The sequence below is a fragment of the Bombina bombina genome, chromosome 6, assembly GCF_027579735.1.
Source record: "Bombina bombina isolate aBomBom1 chromosome 6, aBomBom1.pri, whole genome shotgun sequence".
NCBI lineage: Eukaryota > Metazoa > Chordata > Amphibia > Anura > Bombinatoridae > Bombina > Bombina bombina.
The window spans coordinates 952,436,712-952,459,521 of NC_069504.1; the positions used below are offsets into that span (position 1 = coordinate 952,436,712).

The 22,810-nt window shown below is 36.6% G+C and overlaps 2 protein-coding genes across 2 annotated transcripts; both read left to right on the top strand.

Moving 5' to 3' along the window:
- Window positions 1–1,952: 1,952 nt before the first annotated feature.
- SLC35A4 (solute carrier family 35 member A4) lies at window positions 1,953–17,723 on the top strand. The gene is made up of 3 exons (XM_053718595.1): window positions 1,953–2,021; window positions 4,478–4,573; window positions 16,983–17,723. The coding sequence occupies exons 1-3, from the start codon at window positions 2,007–2,009 to the stop codon at window positions 17,178–17,180; spliced, it is 309 nt and encodes a 102-aa protein (XP_053574570.1). The 5' UTR covers window positions 1,953–2,006; the 3' UTR covers window positions 17,181–17,723.
- A 28-nt stretch (window positions 17,724–17,751) lies between these two features.
- LOC128663974 (probable UDP-sugar transporter protein SLC35A4) lies at window positions 17,752–19,524 on the top strand. The gene has a single exon (XM_053718594.1). The coding sequence runs from the start codon at window positions 17,759–17,761 to the stop codon at window positions 18,725–18,727; it is 969 nt and encodes a 322-aa protein (XP_053574569.1). The 5' UTR covers window positions 17,752–17,758; the 3' UTR covers window positions 18,728–19,524.
- Window positions 19,525–22,810: the final 3,286 nt, after the last annotated feature.

Sequence of the window (22,810 nt, forward strand, 5' to 3'; positions counted from 1 at the left end):
GAAAATTTATGCCACCGCATGGGCCTGGTTGACTCTCTCCCCCCAGCAATGGCACTTGTTCATACCGGCCTACGCTCTGCCCCCGCACCGAGCCTCATCTTGCTCATAACTATCATGATGGCTGTTAAATTATCAATTGCAAGGAGCTGGAAGAAACCAGAGTGCCCCAGTTGGCAAGCCGTGGTTCGCCTCATCTCCTATTTTCGGTTCATGGAAAGCTATGTCTATGGCTCCCGACACCAAATTGACCTGTATGCTTTAACATGGGAGCCCTGGGACCACCTGGGTGAGGAGGCGATACTCGTGGTCTGAACGGGGGACAAGAGGTCCCACACTACTAATCTGCATTCCATAAGGATGCCCTACTGTATCCCCCCCTTCCCCCTCAAGACACCCCAGCGACACTATCTATGAACTTATTTATTTACGTCTCTAAGATACTCCCCCCCCCCCCTCTCTCTCCCCTTCCTCCTCCTCCCTCTCACCCTATTCTCCACAAACGCCGGTGTTCTCCCACATAGTCCCTCTCTCGTCAGCACGCTGACCGATAGAGCCCAAGTTTTTCACTTTTTGCTTTCGCGTGCGCTTTCCACCACTATTCAGACACTCAGTTAATGATATATTAAACTTATAAGACTTCTTAGTATAATTGATTCCACAACCTGTGATGTACAATGGTGTTAGGTGAGAACCCTTATCTGTTATCCGTACTGCCTTTTTGGGGCAGGATCCTGTCAACAAATGGTTCTCTTTATACGCTTGTGATTTAATTGTATTATTTGTACTCTGTAATGTTATTTATTCTTCAATAAAAAATATATTAAAAAAAATACATCTACATGTTATTCTCAGACTAATCTTTTCAGGAATGCATCATTCTATCTAGCATTTATTTAGCGTTTAATGTCCCTTTAAGACTGTGCTTTGTGGATTGCTGAGATGCTAAAATCAAACTAGCAAGTTCCCTGTCCATTAAGGGACATTGATTAGCGCTGTGGAATCTGTTGGCGCTCTACAAATAACCGATAATAATAATAATAATTGATTGTACACTAGATTTGTCTTTGCATAAATGTTTGTATATGATCCATTTATATAGCCCATATGGAAGTATTTTTGTAACAATGTATATTTTTGCTTATTTTTAAGTACATTGTGCTGATTTTCAGACTCCTAACCAAGCCCCAAAGTATCAGATGTAGACTGAAGTCTACAGATTCCTGCTTGCTGCTGTTTGAGGAATGGGTCTTTTCATATGCAGGGGAGGGTCTGATCCTCCTGCTTTCTCAGCACCTTGCAGTGGGTGTCCCAGTCTGAAAATTGGTGTATACTGTCCCTTTAGTAAAGGAAAACATGACAATTTTCTACTTCGCTATTTTAGCCGACTGCATTTAAAAAAATAATAATATTGTGTTAGGGGAAAAAAATGGGAATATTATGACAAAAAGTCAGAAATGTGTGCATACAAAGATTATACATAAGATGTGTAAATGCCTTAATCATTATCAATATATGCGTATGCACGGTCAATATGTCAGCTATAAACCTATAATATATATATCTGTTTTCCGCCAACTACTGTGTTTTTGTAAGGTGTTTTTAGTGAAAGTAAAATAGAAAACAAGAGCATAAATATAATCTAGTATATCAATGGTAAATTAAATGTGGCCACGTTTGCTGACAGCAGACGTAGATTGTCCGCTGCCTGCTCACCGTGAACACATCTGGGAACCCTAGCGATCACCCACAGGTTCTCTAATTGGGAACAATCCAATCGAGTACATGGACCCAAATTACACAATGGCTGCGTGAAACATGATTCCAGTTATATTATGAACTGAAGCAGAGCAACTGCACAGTGACAGTACACGCGCCTAGAACGTACGTAAACCACGTGTAACCCCGCCTAGATAATCAATCTCCGATTCGTTACTTCACTCTGCGCAACTCAGCACAGAGTTTAGCCAACAGCTGTAGCTCTCAGTGCGCCTGCGCTTGTTGGGAACATGGCGGATGACAAGGTGAGTGTGTGACCGGTACCGAATTAACCCTGAAAACTCTTGTTTCATACAACTGGCTATTATATTTTTGCATACTGTAATTTTTTCATGCGCGTGTTTTGTTACCAGCGCGTTCCAGACTTGCTTGTTGTAATAATACGGGACACAAACATTATTTAGTAAGTTAGTTGGATGTTCACATTATACTTATTAGTTGCTAAGTTCTTTTTGTTGCAGACTGTTCCCCAATACTGTGTAATGCGACAGTAACTCTATTTCAACTCTTCAAGTGTTGAAAAGTTTATGCACTGTGTGAGTCACTGACGTATACTTTCTTAGTTGTAATGATGGTAACATGGTTGTTTAACCTCTTGGCAATAGGTTGACTTGACAACCAAGTTAGATTATGATTTAATTTAAATAGATTGCAAAGCTTTAAAGATTCAGGCAGATAACCCGATAAGACGAATGTTTTCAGATCCTAAAGGGGTTTGTGACCTATGGAAAGAATGGTATAATAAATATATGCATGTAGGGGTGGATAGATTAAATGAAACAGGAAGTAAAGGTAGATTTACCAGGAGCCTGAGTTGTTTACATAAAATGGATTGAAACACTCAAATTTAAAATTATGTATTGTGGTCCTCTAGAATTTGGCAGATTTCATTTGGTTGTAGTGTAAAGAATGTTTGCTTTTCATCTGATAGTAAGCTTCTTGGTTATTAAAAAAAATATGTACTCTAATCATCTCTATGCTGATGACACCCAGATCTTCCTCTCCACCCCTGCTCTCTCTCTCCCTCTGTCCTTTCTCATGTCAGCGAGTGCTTATCTGGTATTTCTTCCTGGATGGCCTCTCACCACCTAAAGATAACACGTCCAAGACTGAGCTTCTTCTAATGCCCCCTCAAGCTCTATGCCGACTTCTCTCTCCCTGTTGACGGCATAACCATTTCCCCATCGCCCCAAGTCCGCTGCCTCAGAGTTACATTTGACTCAAATCTATCCTTTGCCCCCCACATCCAATCACTTTCTACATCCTGCCGCAACCACCTATGCAATATTTCCAAGAGTTGCCCTTTTCTGAGTGCTAACACCACAAAGCAAACAATCCCCTCCCTTATTTCCTGACCTGACTACTGCAATAACCTACTTACTGGCTTTCCTCTTTCCTTCCTCTCCCCCTTCAATCCATCCTAAATGCCTCTGCCAGGCTAATCTACCTTTCCCATCACTCTATATCTGCTGCACCTCTCTGCGAGTCCCTTCAATGGCTCCCCATTCACAGCAGAATTAAATTTTAAAATTCTTACCCTTCCATGCAAAGCTCTCACCAACGCCGCTCCCCACTACCTATCCTCTCTAATCAACAAGTATACTCCAGCCCTCCCACTAAGATCCAACATTGATCTGCTTGTTTCATCCGTGACTATCACCTCTTCCCATGCTAGACTGCAGGACTTCTGTCGTGCAGCACCTACCCTCTGGAACACTCTCCCTCGTGCTGTCAGGCTTTGCCCTAATCTTTCTTCCTTTAAATGCTCCCTGAAGACCTTTTTGTTCAGAGAAGCCTACCACCCAACTCAATAATACATTAATTTCACTTACCTAACAACATTTCTCTCATCTAACTATATATTAACATCTTTCTCAATCTTGTAGTCCTCACCTCCTGTTTCTCAACCCTCTACCCTTCTAGATTGTAAGTTTCCCATGGGAATAGGGCCCTCAATTCCTCCTGTATGTGTTTGTAAATTTTGTCCTGTCTCTTACAAGTTTTATATCATTGTTTTATTTAAAGTGATGGTAAATTCTCCAGCATAAAGTCACATATAATTAAAGCTCCTGTGCCAACTAGCATATCGATCTGCTTTTAGCATTAAAAAGTCCAATCTACCTTTTAATAATTAAGGTTTTTCTCCGGCTCCGGTAACTGCTGTAATGCAGCCTCTGTCACAGAATTTCTCTTTGGCTTCCTTGACTGGCAGTTGTTTAAGCCAATCAGAGCCTCACCATGTGCCCCATGTAAAGTATTGACAGCACGCTTCTGTGCTTGTAACTCTGACTGCAGTGTTAGACGCCCATGGGGGACCAATCAGAGTAATACCTTGCGTATTCGTCACAAGGGAAAGAAAAAAAAAATTATAATGCGGGCGGAGGATCAGAGAACAAGTCAGGCAGCTTGCAGGTTAATAAACTGGTCAATTATTTAGTTATTAAAAAATAAAATAAAATGATGAATGAAAGTTTTATATTAATAACAAAAGATATATATATATATATATATATATATATATTTTATAGGTTGACGCAAGTTTACTTTCACTTTAATACTATGTTTATAAATTGTGTTTGGTGTTCCTTTTTTAAGGTATATTTTTTTTCAATCACAATTTTCTTCAATTCTATTTAAAATGTGAAAAAGGGTTATTTAATGACCGTAAAATTTCTCTATTTACAATATTATTTTTTTTTAGGGTTCCCCAAAACTGAAGGATCTTGCCTTTCTCAAGGGCCAACTAGAAGGTCTACAGCGCAGGCTGGAAGATGAGGTCCATACTGGAGTAACTCAGGTAAATAGTTATATTCTATTTATCTACATCATTGTATAATAAACAAAATGATTAGTAATAGTTAAAGGGACACCGAACCCAATTTTTTTTTTTCTTTCGTGATTCAGATAGAGCAAGACATTTTAAGCAACTTTCTAATTTACTCCCATTATCAAATTTTCTTCATTCTCTTGGTATCTTTATTTGAAAAGCAAGAATGTAAGTTTAGATGCCGGCCCATTTTTGGTGAACAACCTGGGTTGTTCTTGCTGATTGGTGGATACATTCATCCACCAATAAAAAGTGCTGTCCAGAGTACTAAACCAAAAAAAGCCTAGATGCCTTCTTTTTCAAATAAAGATAGAGAACAAAGAAAAATTGATAATAGGAGTAAATTAGAAAGTTGCGTAAAATTGCATGCTCTATCTGAATCACAAAAGAAAAAATTTGGGTTCAGTGTCCCTTTAATTGCAGATACGTTCTGCTTTGCTAAGCTTTCTATAATCTGGCCTGCTTTAAAAAACAAACAAAAAAAACAACAACTTTATCTTAGGTTAGTAGGAGAGGGTACTAGTGATAATTTCTTGAAGGCCGCCTCTTACCTCAATGCATTTGATAGTTCATGTGTTTCATATAAACAACATAATATTGTGCATATGCATGTGGAGTTATTTAAGAGTCAGCACTAATTGCCTGAAATGCAAGTCTGTCAAAAGATCTGAAATAAGGAGGCTGTCAGAAGCTTAGATACAAGGTAATCACAGAGGTAAAAAAGATATTTATCTAACAAAACTGGGGAATGGTAAATAAAGGGATTATATATCCCTTTTTATTTTTTTTTATTAAACAATACCATTTTTGGTGCTTACCATCCCTTTAAGTTTAAGAAGCTTATAGTCCATTTTCTGACCATAAAATGATTAGTAGGCATGGACAAGAATTTGGTATTCGTTATAGAAACAAAAGCTGAATATAGGTAGCCGGTAGCGGCATTCAGCTTTTTTCGGCATCAAATGTATAAGTGTAAAGTTGTGACACATTTGTCTGTTACACTAATAAATCCTCTGTCAAATATCTGAATGCTGCTGCCTGTGGCAATATTTGGCATTCATTTCTATAATTGATACATTACAAATTCTTTACATTTTCATAAAAAATGAACTACTATTTTATATAGTACTGCTGAATTTAGCAGTGTTTTACTATTGATAATACATGTATATGCTGCTTAAAGGGACATAAAACACAAATATTTTCTTTCATTAATGAGAGAGAACATACAATTTTAAAAAAACTTTCCAATTTACTTCTGTTATCAAATTTTCTTCATTGTTTGTTATCCTTTGTTGAAAAGCTTGGCTCTTAGTGTGCACATGTCTACAGCACTATATGGCAACAGTTTTGCAACAATGTAATAAATTAGCAGAAGCACTAGATGGCAGCACTATTTCCTGTCATGTAGTTCTTCAGGCATGTGCACGCTACCTACCTAGGAAGCCCTTTAACAAAGAACATGAGAACAAAGCAAATTTGATAACAGAAGTACATTGGAAACTTTTTTTAAATTGCATTCTCTATCTAAATAATGAAAGGCATTTTTTAAGTTTACTGTCCCTTTAAAGACATAACCATAGTAGCTTGGGTATGCGAGTACACCTGACCAGATGATCATAGTATTATGATGGTTAGTCCCAGGTACTCACTATGAAACCTTATATTAATATATTTTATAACCTCTAAGTTTGTTGGTTTCTAAGCGCCTGCAGGCTGCTTCCTTATCTCAGTGCTTTTTAAATCTTGCAGAACAGCCAGGTGCTAGTTTGTGTGTCATATAGATCAGTGGTTTTTCAACTAGTGTGCCGTGAGAGATCCTCAGGTGTGCCGCGGCTGACAACAGTTATGTGACAGGCTCATCAGGCATCATTTACAACCATGACATTGACATTCATTCACAGACAATCATTATGATTGTTTGTGATTGAGTGTCAATATGTCATGTATAGTTTGTAGGAGGCATGGCATGACAGCACAGTACAGTGCCCCGATATGTTTGGAGCAATATAGGGGTGAAACGTACGTAGGCATGCTCCCTATGATGCCACACAGACTGACCATTGGCATGAGAAATCCCACAGATTGCTCTGCACCTAAAGAAACATAAGCACCGGAAGCAGCGAAAGACAATACCTGTTTGCAAGCGTGAGTCAGCCCTTGATTATATGCAGCGCACACCTGAATGCCCCAGAGATGGTGGAGAGAAAGTGAGCCGTTTGTTTGCTGAATAAGAAAAGATCCCTGCCTGTGTATGAGACTATGCACGAGTGAAAACAAAGGGACTGAATGCAACCACTCACAGCCTGGATGTGAGCATTTCTGTTTTGTGCAGCCTGCCCTGGAAGAAGACATACAGCCCTGAAGAGGCGGAGTAGCGCTGGACTAAGCGCAGTGTATGTATGTATACCGGGTAACACAACAAGGGACTCGCCTGAAGAAACGGTAACCTATAAAATAGATGATTATCACAGTATGTCTACCTGTCAGTAACTTTCAAGCTAAAAGTAACAAGGAAAGAGATACTGAAGGCATTTTGTTTGCTGTTTCAATTATATGGGACATGTCTGTTTCTACAAATGGGGCTATATGAGTGCAGATATTTGCTACACTAGCAAGGGAAGTTCGTAAAGACTTTCACAGTTAACTCTTGCTATACTATTGTGGGACTGCTATATCTTGCTAATTTAGCTGAGTATGTCAGCGGCAGCTGCATGCTGTTGCTTTATGTGACTATGCTATTTAGATATTTGTGTCAATCTGATACTATGTATTTACTTATCACTGCTTCTATTTGAATGTTAGTTTAATATTAGTAGTTATTGCTCTTTCTCTTTATAGCTGTCTGCTGTATGAGGTATTTTACATACTTTAGTTAACATTAGACAAGACTGGCCGGTCAATATTATGTGTTAGGCATCTATTGTAAATGTGTTTTCATTATGTGCAGGTTTCTGCTCATTGATGGGACAGAGGTCCGCTGTTTGTTGGATCTTTTTCTGAAATAAATAAATTTATATGACTTTTCTCAACAAAAGAGTGCTGATATCCCTTACTTTTTATATACTATTTGTCGAAATATATAAATCTACCTCTCTTGAATAGGCTTAATACATTTAAATTTATAAGGGTCTGCACCAATTGATGTGACTACATCGAATTATCAATACTATTGTACACAATATTATACATATTATCTCTCCCCTTTAATTTCTATATTTGTGTGTGTATATGTGTGTATATATATATATATATGTATATATATATATATATATATATATATATATATATATATATCTATCTATCACAGAGCAGGTGTTGGCAGGTGCACTCTCACTAACACTTTAGTTCCAAATGCTAGAATATGGTGTAGACTATGGAAATCAAGAGACTGCACTCGCTGGTCTTGACAATACTGGATTTATTCAGTGACGTTTTGGGGAATACACCCCTTCATCAGACCAGAGTACATAGAATGAAGCAAACATTTATACTGTTCCATAAGACCCTCCCCCAGTGTAAAATTGTTGCCATGGCAACCACCAAGTGTCAACAAACCCCATACAAATGAATTAAAAAAAAAAAAAAAAAAAAATATACCAAATAAGTGAACATTGCAACCATGTACATATACAGAGCAAGTGGGAATCATAATGCAAACGGTAGATACAATTAAAGATCAAACAGAATATCAATAGAAAAAAGTATTCAGCATAGATAGACATTATGTAACCGATGGGCAGCAGTTAACAGGACCAATGAGCAATGCTTAGATTAAACATTTCATTACAGGCTTATACTGAGCAAGCAATATATACATATACAGGGCATACTATCCCCATCATACAGGCAGGTAGATAAGATAGCGGAACGACTATAAGTAGAAATGAACATGTAGTAACCAGTAAAACAGTCTATGCATACAGATAAGGAGAAGATAAATACTGCGCATGCGTATCGCAATTAAGCAACGCCCCTAAGGCTATCGCTATGTGAAAGTTAATTGGTTAGAGGAGACAAGTCTCCTCTAACCAATTAACTTTCACATAGCGATAGCCTTAGGGGCGTTGCTTAATTGCGATACGCATGCGCAGTACTCCAAGCTTATTGTTTCTCCGGTAACACACACAACTCTCAGCGGAGCTATATCCCTCTAAACCCATCAGGTATTTATCTTCTCCTTATCTGTATGCATAGACTGTTTTACTGGTTACTCCATGTTCATGTGCCTTGAGAGCCCCTCTTCCTGCCAGCGCTACATTGATACTAATGAGATAAGTCCCAATACATATACCTTGGACACCCCCTGCTAATATATGCCTGCAGTGTGATTTCTACTTATAGTCGTTCCGCTATCTTGTCTACCTGCCTGTATGATGGGGATAGTATGCCCTGTATATGTATATATTGCTTGCTCAATATAAGCCTGTAATGAAATGTTTAATCTAAGCATTGCTCATTGGTCCTGTTAACTGCTGCCCATCGGTTACATAATGTCTATCTATGCTGAATACTTTTTTCTATTGATATTCTGTTTGATCTTTAATTGTATCTACCATTTGCATTATGATTCCCACTTGCTCTGTATATGTACATGGTTGCAATGTTCACTTATTTGGTATATTGTGGTATATTTTTTTTTTTTTTTTTTTTTTTTTTTTAATTCATTTGTATGGGGTTTGTTGACACTTGGTGGTTGCCATGGCAACATTTTTGGCGCAATTTCACACTGGGGGAGGGTCTTATGGAACAGTATAAATGTTTGCTTCATTCTATGTACTCTGGTCTGATGAAGGGGTGTATTCCCCGAAACGTCACTGAATAAATCCAGTATTGTCAAGACCAGTGAGTGCAGTCTCCTGATTTATTTATATATATATATATATTTCTCCTGTATTAGGCTACAATGTGTGATTTTGTAACATTTTGGGATGGTGGTGTGCCACAGGATTTTTTTAATGTAAAAAAGTGTGCCACAGCAAAAAAAAGGTTGCAAATCACTGATATAGATAACACTGTGCTCACTCCCGTGGAGAATACTAGTTATACAGAACCAGCACCATTGGCTAAAATGCAACATTACTGCGGTAAGGAGCAGTCTGCAGTGGCTTAGATACACAGTATTTACAGAGGTAAAAAGTGTATTAATATAACAGTGCTGGTTATGCAAAACTTGGGGAATAGGTAATAAAGGGATTGTTTCTTTTTAATAACAATTTTCATGTAGTTTGTCCCTTTAACTTCCTCTGAAGAAACCCTATGGAGACAGAATATGCATTAAACATTAATGATATACTGGCATATATCAGCACTTACACCTAAGTAAAATTAACTACCAGGGAACACTCAAGAAGATAGGCACTCTATAGTTTTACATTGGTTTCAGGGTCACTTACAGATCACACAGTGAACAGCAATTAAATGGACACTGAACCCAATTTTTTTTTCCATGATTCAGATAGAGCATAACATTTTAAGCAACTTTCTAATTTACTCCTAGTATCAAATTTTCTTCATTCTCTTTGTATCTTTATTTGAAAAGCAAGAATTTAAGTTTAGATGCCAGCCCATTTTTGGTGATCAACCTGGGTTGTTCTTGCTGATTGGTGGATTGATTTAACCGACCTATAAACAAGTGCTGTCCAGGGTCTAAACCAAAAATAAAGTGCAAATAAAGATAGCAAGAGAACGAAGAAAAATTGATAAGAGGAGTAAATTAGAAAGTTGCTTAAAATTGCATGTTCTAATTGAATCACAAAAGAAAAAATTTGGGTTCAGTGCCCCTTTTAAATAGAAAACCCTGTCCCAATAATGCATTAGGTACAAGTAACAGAATAACAGGTGCATATGTTTTATCTTATAGATGATGGTGTGAGCTTTGTGTATTTTATATTTCATAACCACCTATAATCAAAGGTTTTTACAAATCTAGTCTTTAAAGGGGAGACTATGCTTTTTTTTTTTTTCTTTTTTCATGTCTGCATTTAGTTAGAAAAATACTTGACCTTTTGCTTAAATTGGTATTTTTAATATTGTGCATTGCAAGGCAGACATCCTGTGATCTGAGATGTCATTACAGAAAATGCAGCATGTCTGCTGAAAGAACTGGACACATGCAGGAACTATTAGTGCTTTAACATTAGGCCATTCTCTTCAAACAGCAATTTGCTCTGGTTGAACTTAAAGAGAAACTAAACCCAAAAAAATTATTTCATGATTCAGGCAGAGAATACAATTTTTAAATAACTTTCCAAATTACTTCTATTATCTAATTTGCTTCATACTTTAGATATACTTTGTTGAAGAAATAGCACTGCACATGGGTGAGCCAATTACACGAGGTATCTATGTGCGTCTACCAATCAGCAGCTACTGAGCATATCTAGATATGCTTTTCAGCAAAGAATATCAAGAGAATGAAGCAAATTAGATAATAGAAGTAAATTAAAAAGTTGTTTAAAATTGCTTGCTCTTTCTAAATCATGAAATGAAAATAAATTGGGTTTCATGTCCCTTTTTAAAGGGATATTAAACCCACATTTTTTTTTTCTTTCATGATTCAGATAGAGCATGCAATTGTAAGCAACTTTCTAATTTACCCCTATTATCAATTTGTCTTCCTTCTCTTGGTATCTTTATTTAAAAAGCAGAAATGTGTGTTTAAGAGCCGGCACCATTTTTGGTTCAGGATCTGGGTTGCAGTTACATTTAGCCACCAATAAGCAAGTGCAACCCAGGTTCTTAACCAAAAATGATCCGGCTCTTAAACATACATTTCTGATCTTTAAATAAAGATACCAAGAGATGGAAGAAAAATTGATAAAAGGAGTAAATTAGAAAGTTGCATGTTCTATTGGAATCCTGAAAGAAAGAAAAATGTGTTTACTATCCCTTTAAGTTTTCACAGTGCAGAAAGAGCGAGGAGCTGTTTGAAGAGAACACTCAAATATGTAGCAGAACGGTAGCGCACTGATTTATGAGCGTCTCCAAGGATTTTTTTCAGCCTAGCCTTTCCCAGTCTGCAAAGCTGTGACTCCTGAATGTAAGCCGTTCTTGTTAGCAATGCACCTCTTAATTACTACCTTTTTACCTTATCATTTTGTGATGTTAGACCAAGAGCAAAGGAAATACATTTTAGACATTTTTCAAATCTTAAAACTTCTTTAAAGGGACATAATACTCATATGCCAAATCACTTGAAACTGATGCAGTATTACTGTAAAAAGCTGACGGGAAAATATCACCTGAGCATCTCTATGTAAAAAAGGAAGATATTTTTTACCTCACAATTTCCTCAGCTCAGCAGAGTAAGTTCTGTGTAAAAAGTTATACTCAGTTGTTGCTCAGCTGCAGGTAAAAAAAATAATAATGAAGAAATGAACAGCAGCCAATAAGCATCAGCAGTGCTGAGGTCATGAACTCTTTTACTGTGATCTCATGAGATTTGACTTAATTCTCATGAGATTTCATTGTAAACTTCCTTACACTGAATAGGGAAATAACATGAGAGTGCATGAGGCTTATCCCTTCGGCTGTCCCGGGACAGACATACTGATATGCTGCTTAGAAGACCTTTATAATGGGATGTGGCTACTGAGGAACTTAGGTAAAATATCTTTCTTTTTTACATAGAGATGTTCAGGTGATATTTTCTAGTCCGCTTTTTACAGCAATGCTGCATCACTTTCAAGTGTTTAAACATTTGGGTATTATGGCCCTTTAATTCTCTTTGTAACTAATTTACAATGCAATTTCCAACTGCTGCAATATATTATAAAACTTAAAAAATTGCTTTATTCTCCAGTTAATCGACACATTGCACATGAGATGGTGCTTTAGTGTAACTGCCTAATTTAAAATTTTATTGAAAAATTTTCACTAAACAAATTCTCATAGCAGAAAGTGAAAAACGGTTCTGCCTCTGGGGCTATGCACACTTTCTCCCTCTTACAGTGGGCTATTCAGTAGTAAAACCTGCACGCGGGATGTCAAACTATCTCCGATTTAGAAATGGTATATTCCTCTGTCTAATACCTCAGCCATCCTTGCACAGTAGAATTCATGATTTCCTTTACTGAATTTTTTTTTGTTTTTCCATTGACTGACTTATTTATGCATGTGTCAAATAGGCTCAAGCTTGGAGCTTTTTACTGTGCCAAATATCACACCCACAATCTTATTTTAATTAAGACTTTTACTACTTGTGTCGTCACCATTACCACCCAAAAGATGTTTATCTGATCAGCCACATAGTTTAATGCTTGTTGCCAACCAATCACTGCAGGTCAGATTAACTGATGTAGAGCACAGCATGCAATTTACTAATTTGTAAACCAATTCTTTTCTCTAGGACCTGCCTGTGCTTGCATCAAAGACCGATTAAAAGGACAGGAAACCCCAACATTTTCTTTCATGATTTGGATACAACATAGAATTTTAAACAACTTTCTAATTTACTTCCATTATTAAATTTGCTTCATTCTTTTGCTATCCTTTGCTGAAGGAACAGCATTGCACAACTGGCAGCAAGATGAACACATCTAGTCAGCCAATCACAAAAGACAAATGTGTGCAGGCATCAATTAGCAGCAGCTCCTACTAGTGTAGGATATGTGCGTATTCCTTTTCAACCAGGGTTACCAAGAGAACAAAGCATATTTGAAAATAGAAATGTCTTAAAATTACATGCTCTATCGGAATCTTGCAAGTTTTTAATTTTGTCTTTTCTAGCCCTTTAAGCCACAAACATTTCTGCCTCTATATAGCTTGCTTGTGGGTGTGAAAAGTCAAAGTACAGCCTTGTGTGTCACTTCAGCCTCTACTTTCCTCCTCCTACTGCATGCCAAATGCCTCACCACTCTTCCCTAGACAAAGACCTTGCATGCTGTACCGGACAGGCAACAGTGGTTACTTTGCAAATATATTCAGAAAGAGAAGCGCTCTTAGGAATGAACAGCAGCTCAGTAGCTTGTTCTATGGCAATTTTATGACCAGAGAGAAGCCTCTTTTAGCCCAAATGTGCTTTTTACAGAGGATGACTTTTCTGAAGTATATCAGTTTGAACCTGCCTAACAAGCTTGGTCCAGCCCCAAAATACCAGGCAATCCTTCTTTGAACACGGTATCCCCAGATGATTGTTTCACCCTCCTTTGGGCTTCATCAGTAAAGTGCAGCCATATTCCTCTAAGCACATTGGGCAAGGAATCCATGTCTGACTTCCCTAGGGTCATATAACAAATACATAGAGAAGCTCTCTCTCGAATGAACAACCACTCAGTAGCTTGTTCTATGGGGATTTACCACCTGGGAGCAGCCTCTTTTAGCCCTATTGTGCTTTCTTGCATATATACACACCATGAAAACTGAAAAATGACTCTCTCCTGCGCACAGCATAATGGAAATAGTAGTACCCATGTGCACATTAGCTCATGGTGAGCCCCACCACACCCTACAAATTGAGTTAGTAGGGATTAAATCCACTTTTGTGAGTGTGATCTGCAACATTGATTTTGTGTGTGTTGCATGTATACGTATCTTTATTTAACATTTGGGTATTTATTTATTTTTTAGGCTTGACACACAGCATTGCAAACAAAAGCCTGTAAATTTGTAGCCCTTGGAGACAGTTAAATCCTTAACACAGGTGAAGAGACTGACCATTATATTTTAGCCTTATAAATCTTATGTCCCCCCCTCAAAATAATAAAATAGCAGTAACATTAAGACAATCTAAATCTCAATCGGACCGAATGAAATGAAGATAAACCATAAGTATTCAGCTATGCAAAGAAAACCACTTTTGCTTTATTGTATACAAACTATGATAATACGAATAAGAACTGAAGTCCTTGATCTCATAGGAGTATTACATTTTTCTCACCTGTTTGAACATCCTGGCACCTAGATTTTAAATAAATTATTGCAAGGACAACCAGTTGAGTGAAGGACTTTCTTTTTCCTATGGAGAGCTTTAAAGGGACATGGCATTTTTATATCTATCTCTCACCTCCTCTTTTTTTTTTTTTTTTTTTTTTTTTTCCCCCCCCATACAACTTTCTAATTTACTTCTATCGTCAATTTTTTTTATTCTCTTGGAATCTTTTGTTGAAATGCAGGGATGTAAGCTCAGTAGTGTGCATGTGTTGAGTACTATATGGCAGCAATTTTGCAAGAATGTTATCCATTTACAAGAGCACTAGATGGCAGCAAAAAGATAGATAATGCATTTACTACCCACCAGCTTTGCATAACCAACATTGTTCTATTAATGTACTTTATAACCTCTAAGACTGCCTGTTTCTAAGCCTTTGTAGGCTGCCACTTCTTTTTTTTTTTGTTATTTTTAAAGCTTTTTACCATCTAGCACTACAGCCAGCCAGTGCTATTTCAGGTGTACCATATTGATAACATTGTGCTAACTATGAGAAAGATATCGATATCAAATTAACTTTTTTTTTTTGCACAGAAAGGATACAGTTAAAGGGATATGAAACCCAAATATTTCCTTCCATGATTCAAATAGAGCGTCTCATTTTTAGCAACTTTCTAATTAAATCCTATTATCAATTTTTCTTCTTTCTCTTTGTATCTTTATTTGAAAAGCAGGAATGTAAGCTAAAAGGGACAGTCTAGTCCAACATAAACTTTCATAATTCAGATAGAGAATGTAATTTTAAACAATTTTCCAATTTACTTTTATCACCAATTTTGCTTTGTTCTCTTGGTATTCTTAGTTGAAAGCTCAACCTAGGAGGTTCATATGCTAATTTCTAAAGCCTTTGAAGGCTGCCTTTTCTCTCAGGGCATTTTGACAGTTTTTCACCACTAGAGGATGTTAGTTCATGTGTGTCAGATAACACTGTGCTCACGCACGTGGAGTTCAGGTGAGCCAGCTCTGATTGGCTAAAATGGATGTCTGTCAAAAGAACTGAAATAAGGGGGTAGTTTGCAGAGGCTTAGATACACTTTTTACCTCTGTAATTACCTTATATTTATATAACTGTGTTGGTTGTGCAAAACTAGGGAATGGTTAATAAAGGGATTATCTATCCTTTTTAAACAATAAAAATTCTGGTGTAGACTGTCCCTTTAAGAGCCGGCCCATTTATGTTTCAGAACTTGGGTAGCACTTGCTGATTGGTGCTAAATGTAGCTACCAATCATCCACCCAGGGTAAATGGACAAGTTAACATTTTATTTATAAGAGAGAAGGGAAAAAAATGACAAAATTGAAAGGGGGGAAAAAAAGGTACTATAGAATAATACATTCTTTCCACTTAGGAGTCCATAATTGAAGAATGGCATTAAAGATAATCAGTTTTTATTTGCAGTCTTAGAGTTACATTTTCAAGATTCATTCAGTTGCATGCATACAACAAGCACCATTAAGCATGTTCACTACATTCTGTGGATTTTTTTTTTTTTTTGTTGACTGCGTGAAGCTGTGTATAACATTTTCTGTAGTTTTTTTCTTCTTAGAAATTTTTGCATTTCCCTGTCACACTGTATCATGTGCTAGCCATTAGCCAATTAGACTCCTATGTATGCACTTTGAACTCTTTTACATGCCCAGTAGGAGATGGTGCCTCAAATTGTACATCTAAAAAAAAAAATATAGCACTAATTGATAATTTAAGTAATTTTTTTTTTTTTTTTTTTACCTTAAAGTGAAGGTCAAGTCGGGCTTAGTCGCTCACGCCATTCTGCTGTTGATTATAAATAAGCTTTACGTTCATTCATGATTTCTCCTAAATATTAACAAAATAGTTTATTTTTTACCTTTTTATTTAGCCTCCGTTAAGCCCCTTTTTCTAAATGTCATTACTCACTTATGCGCATGCATTAAACACTAAATAGCATCATATAACTCTCCTGCTCTTGTATGAGATGCGCATGCGTATTGTGCTTCCTTATTTTGATACATATCGTCACTCGCAACGATCGCGCTACAAGTAAGTTACGGACCACAAAATTTTTACGCATGCGCGATTGCGGTGACCATACGCAGTTTCTTTGAAATATTGTGCACAAGCTATTGACTGACGTAGTGAGCGTGTGGGACTAGTCGCTACGTCACAAGTGCTGAATAAGGAAGTGGTGGAGGGGAGGAGTCGCAATGGAAACTGCAGGTATAATATAATATCATTTTAGATAAAAAGTAAAAACGGTTGAGAAAAAAAGTCGGCGACTTGAATGCAAATACGTTAATGTGTAAATTGCAGTAGTCCATTGGCATAAAATTGACCTTCACTTTACGCTGCATGCTCTATCTGAATCATGAAAATGTCCCTTTTTAAGTGTTATATTTGATATTAAAGCTGTTTCCTCTTACATATCTGTTAAGATTTCTTGGGTTCTCATATATTTCTTTTATTTGCAGGAAGGCTCACTTCTAAGTTCCCCATTCCTCAAGGGATTCTTGGCTGGTTATGTCGTTGCCAAACTCAGGGCCTCTGCTGTGCTGGGATTTGTGGTTGGAACTTGCACTGGGATATATGCCGCTCAGAGCTACGCAGTGCCAAATGTTGAAAAGACCATTAAGGACTACCTTAGCTCTTTAAAAAAGGGACGAGATTAAACTGGACGGCATATGGTTCTACTCCATTAAGTACTCTTTCATGCTTTTAGTGTTCTACATTAGGTTTTTTTATATTGCACAGTATGCCAGTGTGTGTGTACCGTTACATAAACTGCACCAGGTAGCACATTCAGCTGGCCTTATTGCTAAAGTGTCTTCTCTATTTTTACATATCTCAATGCAAATCTTGCTTTGGATGTAATGTTATAATGCACTGAGCCATTCTGAAAACAGTGAGGACATCATTATTTATTGGCATAGATTGTTCTAGCAGGACAATCTGCAAATTCACTCGGCTGCAAGGCTTTCACTATAAATTGACTGTTACTTATTCATGAATGTTAAAAGTTGCTGCTGTATAAGGAAGAACCTGCAGTTAACTGGAATTCCATATCACCTTTAGTTACTGCCTGAAAGCACACACACTCTTATATGCATAGATTTCTACTTTATTTGGCATTAATGCAACATCTGGGTCTTTTTTTTTTTTTTACCAAATCTGTTTAAATAAATTTTAAATTTGGTACCAAAAACCAGCACACACATACTTGACGGTAATTGAATCATTTTTAGCAAACATGTTTATTGTTGATAATGTTGGGTCAGCTGAGCCTGTGTGTTCTTATTTTAGCCAAAATTACAAGAAGATACAGTGGGGAGTGATGTTAGTACTATCAGTAATAATTTATGGATCACATGCACCTCTCATTTCTTTGTGCAAAGTGAATGGAGAGATCCCCTTCAGTTCAACCTCTGTTGTCCTTCTGATTGAATTGTACAAATTCATTGTGTCCGTTTCACTTCTCCTTATTTGGGACAGGAAATCCACGGAAGTCCTTTTATCATGGCGTTTAGCTCTACCATATACCCTGCCGGCTCTACTTTATTGCGTAAATAACAACTTGGTAGTGCACATGCAACACTTTATGGATCCAAGCAGTTTCCAGGTATTGAGTAATCTGAAAATTGTCAGCACAGCTTTGCTCTACAGTCTGTTTCTAAACCAAAGACTTTCCATCAACAAGTGGTTTGCACTATTCTTGCTCCTGGCTGCTGGGGTCTTTTATAGCTATGGTGGTATTCAGGGCGTAGAAAACCTATCTCCAGACACTCATTTATATGTAACCCTCACAGGCCTCTTTTTAATGCTTCTCTATTGTGTAATATCTGGATTATCAGCTGTTTATACAGAAATTATATTAAAGACTCAGAGTATCCCACTGAACATGCAGAACATTTTCCTTTATACATTTGGCATAGTGATAAACCTAACTGCACACTTAACAAGCAGCCATGAGGGTAGTTTCTTCAAGGGTTTTTCAGTGTGGGTACTTGTAATTATTTTCAGCCAGGCCGTCAATGGCTTGATCATGTCTGCAGTAATGAAACACAGCAGTAACATCACCCGGCTTTTCATCATCTCATTTTCCATGCTTGTAAATGGACTTTTGTCTTTCTTCATGTTTAATCTACAACTGACAATTCTCTTTTACTTGGCTGTCATTCTCATTGGTTCCGCTGTCTATTTATATTATGGTGTCAAGTGAAATCAGATGATGATGATACATAGCACCGGTGGTAGAAGCAACCTACTCTCTCATTTTTATTTACTAGTTTGTGCCACCATTTAATTCACTTACTATAATACAGTTCTGTTCCCTTTGTCTGTACCAGGCTCTAGTAAAGAAATTGACTGGAAACACTGTGCCAAATATATATTGTATATTACTAAGACCAATGTTGTTTGTTTGTTTATAAAATCTAATGTTATCATTTTATATGACAGACAACTCTATAGGCAACGATATATATATATATATATATATATATATATATATATATATATATATATATATATATATATATATATATATATAATAAACATACCCACTTATAGTTGGGGAGCCACTTGAAATATTCTTTCTAACAGCTGTAAAACGGATGATATTATTCTGAAGAGGGTGTGCAGTACAAGTCTAAATACTGTGATGAAAGCTTTTTATTTGCTAGTGTGTTTTTAAAAACAACTTAATAAGTTGCATGTAAATAAAAAGGAAACCCATGCACTATCATCACTAAAATTCCCTCCCTGTGTGGTATAATTACTGGCGCACTGTACTTTACCACAAATTTAATTTCACTCTCTGCCTTTGTGTTTTTAAAATCTTGTTTGACAAAACATGTCCTGTGTCTTGATTTTTCTATAATGTAAACCGAGCATAAATAGTTTATACTTAAAGCAAAAACACATGTCTGGGTGTGTTCAGCGCATTCCATTAGTGTATGTGACACACAGCCAATGCATATTAGTAAAATGTTTTAATTAAACAATAACAATTATAAACCACTATTTTCAAACTTTTTCCCTCAGATTTCTTTCTCTTTATTTAAATGGAAATGGATCATTTCTATAAATGCTTATTATATCACTACAAGATGTGTGTGTATGTATGTATGTATATATATATATATATATATATATATATATACTCATTGTGTAGCTCATTAACAAATCTAGAGAAGCCAGAAGGCTTGTTTTCCCACAGAAAACCTCTGGAATACTTTATTTCTAATGCAGCAAGGGATTCTGGGAAAGATATGTAAATTAGGTTCACAATGACACACCTTTTTACTTAAGCCTGTTTCTCAGCAGATTCCCTTAACGCCAAGTATCGCTGTTCACACAGCTTATAAGCTTAGCTAGGGTTAATGCAGTGATTCAAAACTATCCCAGGACAGACTGTTTCATAGTTATTGCTACTCATCAGCTGGAAGTCTATAAGCTCTGTGAACAGCGATACTTGGCATTAAGGGAATCAGCTGCGAAGCAGGCTGAAGTAAAAAGGTGCGTCATTGTGAACCTAATTTGCATATCTTACCCAGAATCCCTTGCTGCATTAGAAATAATGTATTCCAGAGGTTTTCTGTGCGAAAACAAGCCTTCTGGCTTGTCTAGATTTGTTAATGAGCTACACAATGAGTTGATTTCTCTATTTTATGCGTAGTGGAGGATTTTTAAACTCACTTTTTACCTCCCCCCTATATATATAATGTGTTTGTGTATACACACAAGAACTACATTGCAAAAGACACAAACATCTTTGCTACTAGAGGGGGGAGGGGAAGAGTGATCTCTCCTGATCATAATACATTGACTTTTCTGCTTTTACATTTTTTCTATGACTGTCAAGAAAGTGTTTAATACACCATGTTATATAAAAACTAAATCTGAAACTTGTTTTAATGCTTTAACATATTTTCTGTAACAACCCTGTAGGGAAGACATGTATTTTCCCATAAGTGCTGTACAAAGAAATGGAACCGTTTTTGTTTTTTCCAATTTTTGTTTCATGTATAATTTGTCTCATGGGTAAAAACAATATAAAAAAAATGTTAACAAAACATCTGGCTGCATCTCATATGAGTTGCTATAATATAGAACTTTGCTTTAAAAAAAAAAAACTACTTTATTTTCAATGCATATGGGCATTTTCTAATAAAATAAATTACATATTTGTTGAAATTGTCTGTTTTAAATTATTTTGATAAGGATTTAGCTGTGTGTTGAATGAATGTTTATACTATTCATAGGTGTTTAAACGGACATTAAAGGGACACTGTACCCAAATTTTTTCTTTTGTAATTCAGAAAGAGCATTCAATTTTAAGCAACTTTCTAATTTACTCCTATTATCATTTTTTCTTCGTTCTCTTGCTATCATTATTTGAAAAAGGCATCTAAGATTTTTTTTGGTTTCAGTACTCTGGACAGCACTTTTTTATTGGTGGATGAATTTATCCACCAATCAGCAAGGACAACCCAGGTTGTTCACCAAAAATGGGCCGGCATCTAAACTTACATTCTTGCATTTCAAATAAAGATACCAAGAGAATGAAGAAAATTTGATAATAGGAGTAAATTAGAAAGTTGCTTAAAATTTCATGCTCAATCTGAATCACGAAAGAAAATTTTTGGGTACAGTGTTCCTTTAAGTTTGTTTTTATTCCATTGCAAATCAATTTATCGCATGTAGCAGTTATAGCAACTGGTTTTATCTACTTGTGGACATAACAAAAATAGCCAAAAACTGTAAATAACATAACATTTTGACTGGCATAACTAGATTAGATTAAAAGCTGCTTAAAATGGGAACTATTCTAGAGGGTCTTACTCAACAGCCATCCCCACTCCCTTTTCACAAATGTGATCCTATGATGAAGCCACAGTCCTGTGCTGCTGTAAATAAGCGATTTGCTAATGTAGGTAGCTCAGTGGGATAGAAGGAAAAAATCAGCATGCCTAGATTTCATGCTTATAAATTATTTACAGATCAAACAATGACAGTCTGCAGGGAAGGACTGGAAAGATGAAGTAACCCTGGATAATGTGGTTAACTCCTTATACTTAAAGGGATATGTTACTTAGCATAAAGTTTCCTATATTTAATTAGCAACTGCGAGAAATACATTTTTAAACGGACATAAACCTGCCTTTAACTGTTTTTAACCAACGCAAAGGAGTTAAAATTGGCTCTAGAACAGCAATTTACGGCTGGTCTTCTGCTCTTGAGCCAATGATGGGCTGCATATGTTTTCAGCCACCAATTGCTTATCCTGTTAAGCTCAGCACTATATTACCCCTCTGGAGCTGACTTTAACTATGTGTTTAACCCCTTTGTGGGGTTGAATAACAGGAGTTGGGTATTGACCCATATAATTATGTTAATAGGAAATACACGCACTGTACTGCACTAACATGGTTCATCTCTGGTTGGGGAGTGACATTTTATATGTAAGGTTAAATGTCCTCCATAAAAATACTGGAAGATGAGTGTGTGACCTGGAAAAGATAGGTAATTAAACCCCTAAAGCCTTTTAGTCCTTCTATAAGCCGGATTTAAGACCAAACCATGACCCTGCAGCCCTTCTATAAGTCATACCCACATCAGATCAGACAAATATGACCTGCAGTCCCTCTCAGCTACATGCACACATCCGATTAGACATCTCTTTAAGCATCATCTTTGTGTGCCATACCCACTTTAGACCCCTAGTCCTGAAGTGTGTGTATATATATATATATATATATATATATATACAGGTAGCCCTCAGTTTACGCCGTGGTTAGGTTCCAGAAGGAACGGTTGTAAATCAAAACCGTTGTAAATTAAAACCCAGTTTATAATGTAAGTCAATGGGAAGTGAGGGAGTTAGGTTCCAGGCCCCTCTCAAAATTGACATAAGTAACACCTAATACATTATTTTTAAAGCTTTGAAATGAAGACTTTAAATGCAAAACAGCATTATAAACAGTATCAAATAATCACACAACACAGAATATATAATTAAACTAAGTTTAATTAACAAAAAAGTTTTTTACTTGCATTTTTCGGCAAACAGTTCTCTGCATTGTTAGCATGTTAGATAATATTGGGTCTGCACCTATTCTATGCATTTCAATATGCAGTGATTAATAGGCAGTTAGGCACCCTCACCTCAAGCAGCTGGACAGGAAGATAATAGGGAAGTGGTTGCTAAATCTTGTTGCTCGATAAGTCTGGTCTGATCTGTGTACACAGATCAATTTCAGGCTGTTAAACTTGCTTAACTTTGCTGAAACACAAGCGGACA

Coding starts and splice junctions, on each gene's coding strand:
- SLC35A4 (XM_053718595.1), top strand. Junction 4,574..16,982: donor TCCATACTGGAGTAACTCAG/GTAAATAGTTAT, acceptor TTTTATTTGCAG/GAAGGCTCACTTCTAAGTTC.
- LOC128663974 (XM_053718594.1), top strand. CDS start 17,759: ATGTTTATTGTTGATAATGTTGGGTCAGCTGAGCCTGTGTGTTCTTAT.